At 34.1% G+C, this 14,510-nt stretch overlaps 1 protein-coding gene across 1 annotated transcript; it reads right to left on the bottom strand.

The window, feature by feature from the left end:
- Nucleotides 1-1,428: 1,428 nt before the first annotated feature.
- LOC116165472 (tyrosine-protein kinase Dnt) lies at nucleotides 1,429-10,675 on the bottom strand. The gene is made up of 5 exons (XM_031479935.1): nucleotides 10,410-10,675; nucleotides 3,318-3,445; nucleotides 2,276-3,267; nucleotides 1,932-2,228; nucleotides 1,429-1,886 (listed from the first exon to the last, which is right to left on the bottom strand). The coding sequence occupies exons 1-5, from the start codon at nucleotides 10,525-10,527 to the stop codon at nucleotides 1,775-1,777; spliced, it is 1,647 nt and encodes a 548-aa protein (XP_031335795.1). The 5' UTR covers nucleotides 10,528-10,675; the 3' UTR covers nucleotides 1,429-1,774.
- Nucleotides 10,676-14,510: the final 3,835 nt, after the last annotated feature.

Below are 14,510 nucleotides of genomic sequence, written 5' to 3'. Positions count from 1 at the left end.
TTCACAGTATTACGCTTACTGATGTCAACGCATTTTTAATATTAATTCGAATACAATCTTGAGCTGATTTAGAATCAGAAGACTTCATTCGTTTAAAAACTTGTTATGTGAACGTGGTTTGGCGATTCAATCAATCAGTTCGTCAGTATCGTCCCGCTTCGATGTTTTTGTTCGCATGCCCTCCTTTTTTATTCTGTACATAGCATCCCAACAAAAATTGCTCGTCAAATTCGACAGGAGTCAAATGTAAACCCATGATTATTAAATGATTGGGGGAACATTTTGACCAGTACATCCGTTACAGGTAAAAAAATAACTGACCGGATAATTGAAATCTTGATGATATCAAGATATGACAATAATCTAGTTTTCATTGATACAAAGTGATTAAAATCAAAAGAATTCAATATGCTTTCAAATAACTATCACAAGATACCATTTCCATTGATACTTTTAAGATAAGTAGCTTTACGTAAGGGGATAAAATGTAAAATCACGTTTAATTTAATTTGACGTATTCCTGAATCATGTAAATTGATTTATTAGGATGATACTAGCATGTGCAACTTTTATTTGGTACACCCTGCATGCTACAACGTATATTTTATCACAGAGACAGCTTGAGCCACTCAGTGTCCAAAACGTTGCAAATGTGCAAAGCTTATCAAGCAAGAAAATCCCCAATTAACAGTTTTTTCATTCTGCTCTCTTGGTATAGCAGATCATGCAATTAATGGGTATTGTATGCACCTTTCTTTAGTGTTATAGGTCAAGTTGAAGTTCCAATTCTAAATATTAAAAAACTTTAAAGTCTAAAGAATTACCAGGTGAAGTAAAACTGGGCCAAAATACTATGTCCAGTTGTAGATAACAATAACACTAAGCAAACAGAGCACATGAAGTACTATTGCATTATTGCAAATATTTACTTTGTGAAATGTTGCGTATCCCTCAGTAAAATTTTCTGTTTTAATTAGTAAAATTGCAAAATAATTCTATTACCATAACTAATCACGTTGTGACGTTAGTGTTATAATTACCTTCCAAGACGTGGCGTACAGACTTATTTTTTACAGAAACATAAATTGCATAATGAATGTAAATACTGGGTGCAAAATACATGATGATTCATGTTTGCTTCAATTTGGATATATTTATACTACGAACGATTCATTATTCACCACGTATTTGTATGCGACCGTAACTATTCGACTATGGCAAATAGGTAGGTACCTATTGTGTCAATCAAACCATAATAGTACTATCCGTGTTTGAATAATTTTTTGGAGACACTCGCATGTCTTATTTTGATACTCCAACATCCAAAATCACAATAATACTATTTTTGTTTGATAATTGAGGGTATGTTAAAAAATCCCTAACAACAAAAAGATCATTAGATTGGAAAATATTCACAAACACTGAAAATACTGAATTGCAAAGATTCTATTCCCATTTATTTGTACCTATTAATGCAATTGCATTAAAAAGGTTTTAAACACTCTTCTTCCATTGACATGTGATGAAATGAACATGTTACATTGTAAATTCAGATATAGTTGCTCCATTTACAACGCAGCAATGCTGAAGAATGAAAACGATACAATATAAATGTAATGATGGAATTGAACACAGTGATTCGCGTTGTTCAGTGGCATCCCCTGCATCTTCATTTCCAAGCAGTTTATCTGGCTTAACAATTTCTTTGTAACTTCAAATCCATTAGCGGAAACTCAACAGTCTCAATTTAATCCAAACAAAATTTCCAAACAACTCATACGTAACGAGTTAATTGCATGTAAAATTCTTTCAAGCACACCTGTAGTTGTACAAACGTCGGCCGATCTTCAGGATGCATAGCCCAGCAGTAAGCCATCACTGCAAATCTACACAACAATTTAAAAACAAAATTATGTCTTGGAATTACTTACAACTCATCAGGACAATTAATGGGTTGAGCTAATCGATATCCGTCCTTTAAATAAGCCGACATTTCAAACGGATCTATTTCAACATATGGTTGTTGAGCGAGTGTAGTTAGTTCCCATAAAAGTACTCCAAATGACCAAACATCGGAACGTGTGAGGAATGTTTTGCTTATCAAGCCTTCTAGTGCCAACCATTTAATGGGCCGATTTTCGTTATCACCCAAACAATGGTAATCTGATGGAAATAGATCGCGCGATAAAGCGTTATCTGTTATCTGAACTTTCAATCTACTGTCCACGCTGAAATAACTAATTATTAAGGTTTGTGATGAGAAACGCCAACTTACACGCAGTTACGGGCAGCGAGATCCTTGTGTAGTATTTGCTTTTTGTGCATGTAATTCATTGCCTCTATAATTTGCAGAGCCATATCAACCACTTCCTGCGTGGTTAGCGTGTGGGCGACCCCTTCGGAACACATTTTACATTTTTGAAGGAACACTTTTAGATTTGTATAGTTATGAAAAGGATACAGCAGAAATGGGGGAGAATTCTCTTGAAACGAGACCCCCAATATACTTAGAATGTTTGGGTGCTTCAAAGCGTACATGGACATTCCTTCCTGTAGCAATAGTGAAGTTTGAATATGAGAAGCGTGATCCGTCACTGTTTTGACGAGAACCTCTTCCTCCTCCGACCCTTCATTTGTGTAAGTTCCATGGTACACTCTACTGAACGTTCCCTCCAGCACCACGTTTTGCAAACAGACGCGGCATCTTTGAATCGTGAGTTCTGCCACGCGATCCTGAAGATCTTTTGATGTTGGACGTTCCTCAATTAAAGAATAGCTGGGCATTCTACGGAAACTACTGTAGGATGATGACGTCGTGGGATTGCGTATTGTTGTAGGAAGAAATGACGTAAATGATTGGTTTGTGGGAGGCTCATCAGCTGTTGTCGGTTGTTTATTTCTAATGTAGACGCCCGCAATACACATTATGGACGTTGCAGCCAAAATTCCGGCGCAAACCGCTGCGTAATAAAATATTTTAACAGAACTAGTACGAATAGTTACTGCGTCGACTGCTTGAGTGTTTAGAGTATTTTCGATCTTCATACAAATTTTCTTTCTTCGTATTTTCAGGGCTACTGGTATTGGAATCAATGCAATATTGATTGAAATTAGAACGTCGGATTCGGAACTTAAGAATCCCTTACATGGCATGTGTATACTAAACGTTTGTTCGTTTGTGGGTACCAGTCCAGTTTTTGAGATATTAAAGTCGAGTCCTTCAAATGCTTCACGCTGCTGTACATCTAAGTTTACATTGTACTGTAGCTGAAATTGCAGTTATTAGTATGAGATAAGTTTGTAATTGTAGGACCTACCGCCAGATTACCCAAATTTTGCCAGGTAAAATGCAATGAATCAATTTTTGAAGAAACAGGTATGACAAAATTGAGGGCGTGCTGATTAATCACACCATTTCTCACATAGTAAAGCTCAGCATCCAAACCTGTAAAACGTAATGTAATTACTAATTAGAATACAATTTTTAACAGCTAAGTTAAATGATTGACTCTGTTGAGATAGTGTTCCATTTTAAATTATTTGTGTAATTATATCGTACGTATGTAATTGAAAACATTGAAATAATTGAGATTATATATATTATTTTCTTCGGTAATCGATTACGGGTTATTGATTCTTCATCAGACCTTGCTGAAAAATATTTCAGCAAGGTCTGATGATGAATCAGTGATTCAAAATTTTCAATTACATATGTATAATTAAATTATTTAACTGAACACGTCCGTTGAAATAACAGAAACAACAGTATATACCCTTCAGCAATTTTACATACGCAAGCGCAGCTAAACTTAGTAGTAGATACATATACTTCAAGAAACAAACTTCTGCTTCCAGTTTTGTGGCAAAACATACAAAATACATACATACATTACATACATAACATGTGTAAAAGTGTTTGGCCGTTTTTGAGATTAATAAGGGATGCAATGGATTGGACCAGAAAATCCTTTAAATTTCTCATAATCACTGTGTCATACAGTACTGGAAAATGACCATAAATAGGGAATGCAATACAGGGATTGCGGGATCCCGAAATACCGGGATCCCGCAGCATATTTGCGAGATTAATCCCGCACATAAATGGAGCGGGATCCCGCGGGATTTGCGGGACTGAGGAATTTGTCGACCAAGGGGACGACTCTGTTTACTTTGTTAATGAAACTGATAACGGTGAATTATTTTTTGGTGAATTATTTTTTAAATAATTGTTAAACTTTTTTCGTTAAAAATGTACTATGATTTTTGAGGCACTTTAGAAGACTTGTTGTGCTTTACAGGTAAGGTTTTTTTGAGTTCTAAGTTAGGCCGAAGGTACTTTGTTAAATATTGTGATAATTAGCGATTTATTGTAATACAGAAGTTAACCGCACAGAATTGCTTATATGCCAATTTATTTAAAGTTTTGCGAGATCCCGCAAATTCCGGGATCCCGCGGGATTAACATCTAACAATCTCGCAAATACCGGGATTGAAATTTTGCTGCGGGATTGCATTCCCTACTAGAAACCAATTTCGAAAAAAATTCAAAGGGCTGTAACTTTTGAACTAGTAGCCCAATCTTGGAACTGTTTGAAATTATGGATTCTACATGCCACATTCTATAAGAAAATTCTGTTTCCGGGTCGATCTGAGACAATTTTTTTTTCGGACCTCAAAAAAGGCAGTGTATAACCTTCCTTTTTAACAAATATCGACTGCACCAAAATTTCTCGGAAAAACACTTTTTCCTATTAATTTTGGTGCGTAGAATCCAAAACAATTCGTACTTTTTCGATCAGACTTCTCAATCAAAAGTTATAGACTAGAAACCAATTTCGAAAGAAAATTTAAAGGGCTGTAACTTTTGAACTAGTAGCCCAATCTTGGAACTGTTTGAAATTATGGATTCTACAGGCCACATTCTATAAGAAAATTGTTTTCCGGGTCGATCTGAAACAATTTTTATTTCGGGGTTCAAAAAAAGGCAGTGTTTAACCTTCCTTTTTTACCAAAAATCGACTGCACCAAAATTTCTCGGGAAAACACTTTTTTTTATTAATTTTGGTGCGTAGAATCCAAATCAATTCGTACTTTTTCGATCAGACTTCTCAATCAAAAGTTATAGACTAGAAACCAATTTCGAAAAAAATTTCAAAGGGCTGTAACTTTTGAACTAGTAGCCCAATCTTGGAACTGTTTGAAATTATGGATTCTACAGGCCACATTCTATAAGAAAATTGTTTTTCCGGGTCGATCTGAGACAATTTTTTTTGAGGGCCTCAAAAAAGGCAGTGTACAACCTTCCTTTTTTACCAAAAATCGACTGCACCAAAATTTCTCGGGAAAACACTTTTTCTTATTAATTTTGGAGCGTAGAATCCAAAACAATTCGTACTTTTTCGATTAGACTTCTCAATCAAAAGTTATAGACTAGAAAAGAAACCAATTTTGAAAGAAAATTCAAAGGGCTGTAACTTTAATAATAATAATATAATAATAATAATAATCTTTATTGTTGTTAACACAAAAATTTTTTGTTTACAAACGTCAATTCTGAAAAGGATAAAAAACAAGGGACAAAAACATTTAATGACTAACTTACATTGAAATCGGATGAGGACCATTGGCAGCTCAAGAATTCGTTAATGTCGTAAAAACTTTGTTTTTTTAAAAATGTCTTAATTTTAGTTTTGAAAGTTTTGGATGGTAGCCTTACTACGTTGCGAGGTAACTTGTTCAAAAAACGAGGACTGTAATAATTGGCCCCATATCTACTACATTGCAATCTCATATATTGATGCCTCACCAGTTCACCACCCCTGGTACGGTAATTATGGATTTGATTTTGTAGAGTATAGCAATGTGATTGTTGCTTAGCATACAGTAGACACGCATATATACAGGGTGTTTTTTTGGGATCTTTAGTTAAACGTTTCTGGGAAAGTAAAATAGGTAACTTTTTGAAAATTTGTACTTAGGAGTTACTCTGAAGACCGAATCGATGTAAAATATTTTCAAAATGGCCACACTTCCGGAAACACCGGAAGTAGATAGTAACTTCGTTATATTAAATGGCAACCCCTATTTTTTATTGCATTTTTGGATTCTACGTAAAATTTCAGTTCTTTTGATACCCACATGTCCACATCTGCCATTTATGGTTTTTAAGTTATTTTGAGTTTATGAAAAAAAATGGCGGATGCAGATGGTACCATGATAATTGATTACTTGAAAACGGTTATAGTCATGGCAATCCATTTTTATCAGTGCATAGAGAATGAATAGGGCTTTCTTTTAGTGTACTTAAAAAAAAATTAAGTTGCGTACAATCGCACCTATGGAGATCCAAATTTAAGAAACTTCAAAGTCCAAAAACTCAGTTCTTTTGAATGGAATGACCATGTTCTTACTATTGCATGAGATAGAGAATTGAAATTGGAATATTTTGATATTACATGTTCCTATAGCTATCTTTAACATTTTCTGATTTATTCCCATTTCATTGAATTGATGCCATTTTTTTGCATTTTCATTTTAGCAGTTGGCCATGATTTTATAACAATCGAATTTTAAACACATCAAGAAAAGGATTTTTTAATATCATTGATTCTAGTCTAAATAATTCATTAATAAATAAGTCATTCATTAAGGATATAGGACGGAAAATTTTTGAGAAATCTAGACAGAGTCGTTCAACTGAATTTCTTAAACAACGTATAAGTGTAAAAATTCAGAGAGGTAATGCGATATCTGTTCTAACAACAATTCCATACAAAAAATTTCAACGTAGTTTTTTATATTTTACATTGAATTTATTTTGTTAATCTTGCATTTGCAATTCAATTCATTTTCTTAAATATTCACTTGTGCTTCAACGGTTTGTAGTGCATTTGGGGATACATTTCCAAAATTCATACAATTTCGTTCCAGTGTTTGAATGAATGTACGGCAAGCATGTGCCGCGATTCTGTCCATTTCACCATAAATAACAATTAAATTCAAAAATAGGTAATTTTTCGATTTTTGAAAAACTTATGTTAACCTATAACAGTAGGTGACGGATTAGTGTCACTAGAATTGTTTAAAATTCAATTGTTATAAAATCATGGCCGGCTACTAAAAAGATAATTCGAAAAAAATAGTGTCAATTCAATAAAATGGGAATAAGTCAGAAACTGTTAAAGATAGCTATAGGAACATGTATTGTCAAAATATGCCCATTTCGATTCTTTATCTCATGCAATATTAAGAAAATGGTGATTCCATTTAAAAAAACTGAGTTTTTAGTCTTTGAAGTTTCATAAATTTGGATCTCCATAGGGGCGGTCTTACGCAACTTAACTTTTTTTTAAGTACACTAAAAGAAAGGTGTATTCATTCTATATGCACTGATAAACATAGGTTGCCATGACTACAACCGTTTTCAAGTAATCAATTATCAAGGTATCAGCTGCATCCGCCATTTTTTTTCTTAAAGTCAAAATAACTTAAAGACCATAAATGGCAGATATCGATATATGGGTATCCAAAGAACTGAAATTTTACGTAGAATCCAAAAACCCAATAAAAAATTGGGGTTGCTATTTAAAATAACGAAGTTACTATCTACTTCCGGTGTTTCCGGAAGTGCGGCCATTTTGAAAATATTTTACATCGATTCGGCCTTCAGCGTAACTCCTAAGTACAAATTTTCAAAAACCTACCTATTTTACTTTCCCAGAAACTTTTAACTAAAGCTCCCAAAAAAACACCCTGTATACAAACATGGTAACGTGAGTATATCCAAAGAGCTGAATTTACTCCTGATATCTGCTCTGTAAGGGGTTCCTGTAATAGCGCGGAGAGCCCGGCGTTGAAGGCCAAATAATCGCTTCGAATGATGAGAGTGTCCCCAACAAAAAATTGCATAGTTAATGTGAGAATGTATTAGACCATAGTATGCTAAAACCAGAGTTTTCACGCTTACCTGTCCATATAGCCTCCGTATAACATATATGTTACGGCTAATCTTAGTGGAAACGTAGTCAACATGAGAGGACCAGTTTAATTTGGGATCTAAATAAACACCCAGGAATTTCACCGATTCAACACTGTTTGCATTTTCTATTTTATGCGAAAAAATTAACGTTTGAGTTTTTTTCATATTCATATATAATTCGTTTGCATGGAACCAATCTGCAATTTTCCTAATCGATTGTTCTGCGACCGCGGATGCCTCCCCCACATCGTCACGCAGCTCTGAAACAGTAGTGTCATCGGCGAACAGTGTGAGATGAGCATCGGGTACGGCGTGATGTATATCATTAACAAAAATTAAGAATAATACCGGTCCCAAAATGGACCCTTGTGGTACCCCCCTATTTACACTTATAAAAGTAGATGTACATCCATGAACGTAAGTGCATTGCTTTCTGCCACATAAATATGAGCGAATAAGTTCTACACTAATAGCGTCAAATGCGTAGTGGTTTAGTTTATTGATCAGTATGTCATGTGCAACGCAATCGAATGCCTTTTGCAAGTCACAGAATATGGAGACTGTGCACAGACCAGCTTCAAAACCATCAACGATCATTCCTACTAAGTGGTTTTGAACTAGTAGCCCAATCTTGGAACTGTTTGAAATTACATGACGCGGAAGCTTATTGAAAAGTACGAGGCGTCCGAGTATCTCTTTAATGCCTCCAACTCAGGTGGACTCACTTTCATGACGTATTATGTATAAAATTTTACCTGAAACCACAACATGTAGGTAACATTTCCAAATTAAATTATTTATATGTGTGAAATTTTGATACTTAATCACGCATGCTAAAATCACGTTATTTAATTGTTTCCATAGAGATTTCAAAATAATTAAAACAATCAGTGTCATTTTTAATGCAGTTTGCAGTTTACGCGTTGTACTTTTCAACTATACAGTCTTTATAACTAGGCAAAAATATTACAGTACTAGTCAGGTAAATATCAACTTTTTAATGTCAAAATAGCCCTGAAATTTAGATTTTCTTGACGGTTTCAGATAAAACTCTAAAAGTATACCATTTAGTTCTCCTTTAAAATACAGAATTGAAAAAACCTGATTGGCTGCTAACCTCAGAATAAATTTTTTAGGCACAGTATAAAAGATCTGCGTGGAGCGTACCCACAATACTATAATTGTGTAATTGGTCGATAACCAAAGCTTACTTACGGAAAACGTTGCCTCCGCAGTTGTGGAAACAGAAAGTCTATCGCTGAGATTTCATAGTTACGGTTTCTTCATTATCATTTTGGAGAAAGTATGGACCAATGGAGAGGTAATTCATGTGTCATTTGGGTTTTAGGGTGTTTCGTCAAAGATTATTAAATTTCTCAAAAAATGTACGCCTGTATAAAGTTCAGAAGCCTTCTACAAAACTGTGCTCGTAGATTTGAAACTTAAGGCTTTAGCTCTTGTATGAACTGCAGGTTGTATGAACGAAAGTTTAGATTAAAATGCGACAAACATCCTTCTAATACTTCTACTCGACATCCAATAGCAGCAGAGTATTTCTTTACTCCATTTGATTTTGGAATGGTCGTTTAAGTCTTATGGCTTCATCTGGGTGTAGTGTACTTCATTGACTTACGGCTAATGTTAATCTGTTCTTCTTACGTATTTTTGGTGTTATTGCTTTTTAATAACAGTATATGTAACGTCGTAAATATTTGAACTGATAGCCAGGGCAATACTCACACCAAGGAAAATCTAGTAGGAATAAACAAGCAAGCGATTTCAGATTAAGAAGTTTGAATTATATAGGTAATTGTCACGAAACACTTTTTATAGTGATGAGAAAAACGCGCGTATTTCACTGTTGGTTGATGAAAAACAACTTCGTAAACTAACAAATAATTGAAAGTATTATTATTAGTAAAGATTATCAAAAGTAATAAAAACTCTTCCAAATTCCATATATTTTCCAGAGCCGTTTTCTGCAAACTTCATCAATTTCTGAAGTATTCGAATTGTGTCATCAATAATGATAATAGTCGCAAAGTAATACTATTCGATTTTTAACAAAAAATTCGATTGGAAATGCACTTACCAATAGGAGATATTTGTGTAACACGCATGCTCTTGAATTTTCTATTGATCAAAATATTTCTAACGGAATGGATAGGTATACTGTTACTACAAATAAAATTTTTTTTTTAATCTGTGCTTTGGACTAGCTAACATGAAGATGACCAAATTACTATGTACCTATCTAAGAGGTCATTCAGTGCTAATGGGAATAGGAAAGTAACTCGTTCCTCATCGCCTTATTAAACTGGTATACAATAAAGCAAAACTTAAAGGTAGGTCGATGTACTGAAGACAATGCTGTAAGGGTAACGTACAATTGCTTTGTTTTCATTACATTTAAAAATAATATTATACTCACCTAATAGCTTTTGGACCTCCTCGGAATTTATGAAAATATTTAACATTCCATTGGAAATGGGAACAAAAGAAGTAGTTAACAAAAATAATAGTATACACTGTATTACATTAGTATTCATATTAGTCACTAATAATTAAAACAATATTTCAAGGTTGTCTATTAAAGTTCCGACTACATTTTCGGCATATTAGAATTCGCACTGCTTTCTGTAAACAACTTTAGAGTTCAATAGTGGGAAGATGGCGCTTAACTAACTGCTGACTATACAAAAAATGAAACCTGAACCAACGCCCGTTACTGTGCTCTCCACCGAAAGCTTACGAACTCGTTGTTAAATCCCGAACTGAAGGGGTTCTTTAATTACTTATTTATTTTCACCTGAAAATAAACCATAGATCCTGCCAAATCCCAATTGACCTGAAAGATATAAAATCTACCCTTCGGTATCGAAAAAATTGAATAGTTTTGTCAGGTAACAAAAGGGAGATCTTTCTCTTCGGTTATGTCATATTGTAAAATTATACTACACCTACTACATTTTTCTTTTTTATACTGCATTCGACTTTCACATTATACAATAACTTGAATAATTTCCCTCACACTTTCTTTATATTTCGGTTTATGCCAACGCGAAAAAGCTATTATCACTATGAATTGCTTCGCAATATCTCAGAAAGTTGCATAAATGGTTATTCGTGGGCATAATAACCAGTCTGCATCATGTTTTTACACCACCTTTTTACCACTGTGTTTTCGCTTACTGTCCGTAGTAGTAGATGCAGCTCATTGATCGAAAAGAAGTGAACATCTTTTGAAAAGCAAAAAAGTCCAAATCGAAATTAGAATTCAAGCGTTATCAACGTCACAGACTGATTTCCAACTAGCAAAATGAGGACTACTAACACAAGGACGATGAAATGAACGTGATTGTATTAGATGATTAAAAATGACGAGTACATGAATTGGTTTTCCTAATTGCAATGCAATGAAAATTAATAAATTCCATGCTTGTTTGTATACACGGGGGTCTACCATTTGTATGCATCACAATGCCAATTACAAAATAAGAGAAAAATATATGTCCTTCACTAACTATAAACCCACAATTAGCTGGGAATCCAAAGTGCACTCTCTCTCAGAGGGATTTTTTTAGGACACTTGCCGCTTAAATAAAATCGCAATTATACTACAAAAATTATATACCACTTCACACAAATTTACGCTGGATTTTCGAGGAAAATACATTTCTACATCTCCAAAGCTTTCAGAGATGAACTACTCTAGAAAGGGGGAAATTTTACAGCGGTATATCGCAAGTTTGGAAATTGGGATGATATAAGAGACGCTCTACAACAAATAAATATAAAAGTCATCTTCTTGCAACCATCGTTCAAGGAAGACAGTTACTTTGACAACTACGGTATTGCGATAGTCTTGATAGATTTACGCTGCCTCAATAAAAAGATGTACTAGATCGCTCATAACACATGGACTTCCTTATGCCAAAAATCTACTTCCTGACAATTTTAAAGTTATTTTTTCTATTTCGGTGTCACAATGATGATTTTGTACAACTGTTTTCGGTCTAAAACAGTTGTACAAAGACAGTGATTATACTCTTTTTTTTTGGTAACTCATATCTTAAGTTGGCAGTTACTAGTTAGTACAAGTAGGTACTTCGTTGGGTACTTCCACGTTTGAACTTCAAAATGTCAGTCTTACTACGCTGCCAACCTAAAACTTAACGGCATAAAAAGTGTTCCCAACATAAAACATGTTAGTTCTAATGTTCCCTATAGTTTCTGATAATGATTTTTTTAATTAAATTAAAGCACCGAAATAGAAAAAATAGTATGAAAAACGCGTGTTACAATGCTTTATTGTAATACTCCTATCTTGCGGACACTCGTGGCTACGCTTCGTGTCGCCACTCGTGCCACAAGATAGTCGTATTACAATAGGTCACAACACTTGTCTTTCAATATACTATTATCGTTTTGAACTCATTTGCAAATGTTCACATTTTGTACATTCTTAAATTGTGTAAAAACAAGTTTTCTGATCACGGCCAATTCTAACATTTTTAGTGCACTTTCACTTTCAAAAAATAAGTGCGCTCTTGTCTGTCTGTCTGAGTTACAAAGGCTCCGGGACTACACCACTTACAGACTTGGTATTGGTGTCATTCGATCAGAAATTAAAAATTATTTCATGTTTGTATTCTCGTTAAGGTATGAAATGTCCATAAGGGCTATTAAAATCGAAAAAACAATTTGAAAGTGCTCACAAGCGGCTAAAGCTAAACGAATTTACTTTCACGTTTTCTGCTTCTATTGTATAGATCCGATATATTTATAGTTTTATACGCACAAGATGGAAATACATTTTAGTTGACCATGTTCTGGTTTAAGGGTCGAAGAAGATTGAATGAACAGAAATGATTAATATATACATGGGATTCATACCCCGGGAGAAACCTTTACACATAAAATACATCAAAGGAACAAAAGCGCATTGCCTGGCTACCAAAAATATTCGCATATTAATGCAAATATCAAATCGAACCCACCCTTAAGCTGTATCTGTAATTTCTCTAAAAATGTTTTTCTGATGAATCAAATGTTCACACGTGCTTCCTTTAAACTCCAAATCGAATTTCCAATTGCAGTTACCTAACATTACTAATCAATGTTAGGTAACTGCAATTGGAAATTCGATTTGGAGTTTAAAGGAAGCACGTGTGAACATTTGATTCATCAGAAAAACATTTTTAGAGAAATTACAGATACAGCTTAAGGGTGGGTTCGATTTGATATTTGCATTAATATGCGAATATTTTTGGTAGCCAGGCAATGCGCTTTTGTTCCTTTGATGTATTTTATGTGTAAAGGTTTCTCGACAATGATTAAGAAAAACGTGCTTGGGGATCGTTAATTGCGAGGGTAGTAATTCTTGCCAAATATTTTGGTTTTTTTTTAATAATGATATGTGAATAGTCCACACCCTATACCTGAGCATGAAAATACACTGGTTTCAAATTATTCGCATATTCAGTGTAGATGACCAATTGACCACCGCCTATGTAAGGCTGGTACCTACCTTTTACGATAGATCGATCTTTAATTTAATTACCCTAAAACTAATTTCTACAAAAGTAATTATATCTTTGCAACCATGACTGTCACGTAAAATCGAATTTCCCCAAACTAGGTAAAGGTTATGAAAGACAAGTAATTTCAAAACGTGCGCAGTTATAGGATAATGTGTAGTCCATTATGCAAATAATGAATCAAATAAAGAAAAATCATTAATGTAATGCTTTTGTAGCTTTTGTTATCCGTAAGAGTTGCTGACAGAATTTTTAAGCATAATGAACCAAAAAAGACAAAAATCAACAAAGTACCACCCTCCCAATAGAGCGACTCTCAATCATAATTTCCAAACCGTATAAGGTTACACTTTTATGAGCAGTTATAGGGAGGGTTGCGCTTACTCTAAAAACACAATCAATCAAAGACAAGAATACTTGATATAGCGCTCTCACATCTGACGGTTAGATACGAAAGCAATGTTTCTGAAAAGTTGTCTCAATTTCACAATGGTGAAAAGTTAGACGGCCCATTGAAACATAAGTACAATAAAATAAAAATAATTATGTACTACGGAGTTGAACTTTAATCCACGTTTAGGGGATTGTTCGTATATATTTAAAAATTACCGATCATTGTATAGACACTTGCCATATAATTGAAACTTCACTTCTCTTAAAAATTACCTAATTTCAAAAGCACCTTAAATTACACTTTCATGCCGAGTTATAAATGAACCCTTTAAATTGAACTAAGTGATGTAGTTATTGACTCTTTCCATAATCAGAGATATATACTTACACATTTCATAAAAATGCCATAGCCTCAAAACGACCTTTCAAACTAAACCTTCCAAATTAGAATTAGTTAGATACATATACTACCTTTGAAAGAGCGACATTTATTGAAAATGTACCTTTTAAAACGGTAAGAGGTGCGTAGTACTCTCGATATATCGAGTGATCGCCAGGTAAAATGGATTTTTAAAAAAAAATAACGTATTTCTCTTTGT

Source organism: Photinus pyralis, unplaced genomic scaffold, assembly GCF_008802855.1.
Source record: "Photinus pyralis isolate 1611_PpyrPB1 unplaced genomic scaffold, Ppyr1.3 Ppyr1.4_LG3a, whole genome shotgun sequence".
NCBI lineage: Eukaryota > Metazoa > Arthropoda > Insecta > Coleoptera > Lampyridae > Photinus > Photinus pyralis.
This window is presented reverse-complemented; position numbering and strand designations above follow the sequence as displayed.

What these genes read in the sequence shown, in the direction of transcription:
- LOC116165472 (XM_031479935.1), bottom strand. Translation starts at nt 10,527, where the DNA reads ATGAATACTAATGTAATACAGTGTATACTATTATTTTTGTTAACTACT. An exon ending in AAAATTTGGGTAATCTGGCG is followed by an intron (nt 3,268 to 3,317) that starts GTAGGTCCTACA and finishes CTGCAATTTCAG; the next exon opens with CTACAGTACAATGTAAACTT. An exon ending in ATTAATTGTCCTGATGAGTT is followed by an intron (nt 1,887 to 1,931) that starts GTAAGTAATTCC and finishes ATTGTTGTGTAG; the next exon opens with ATTTGCAGTGATGGCTTACT.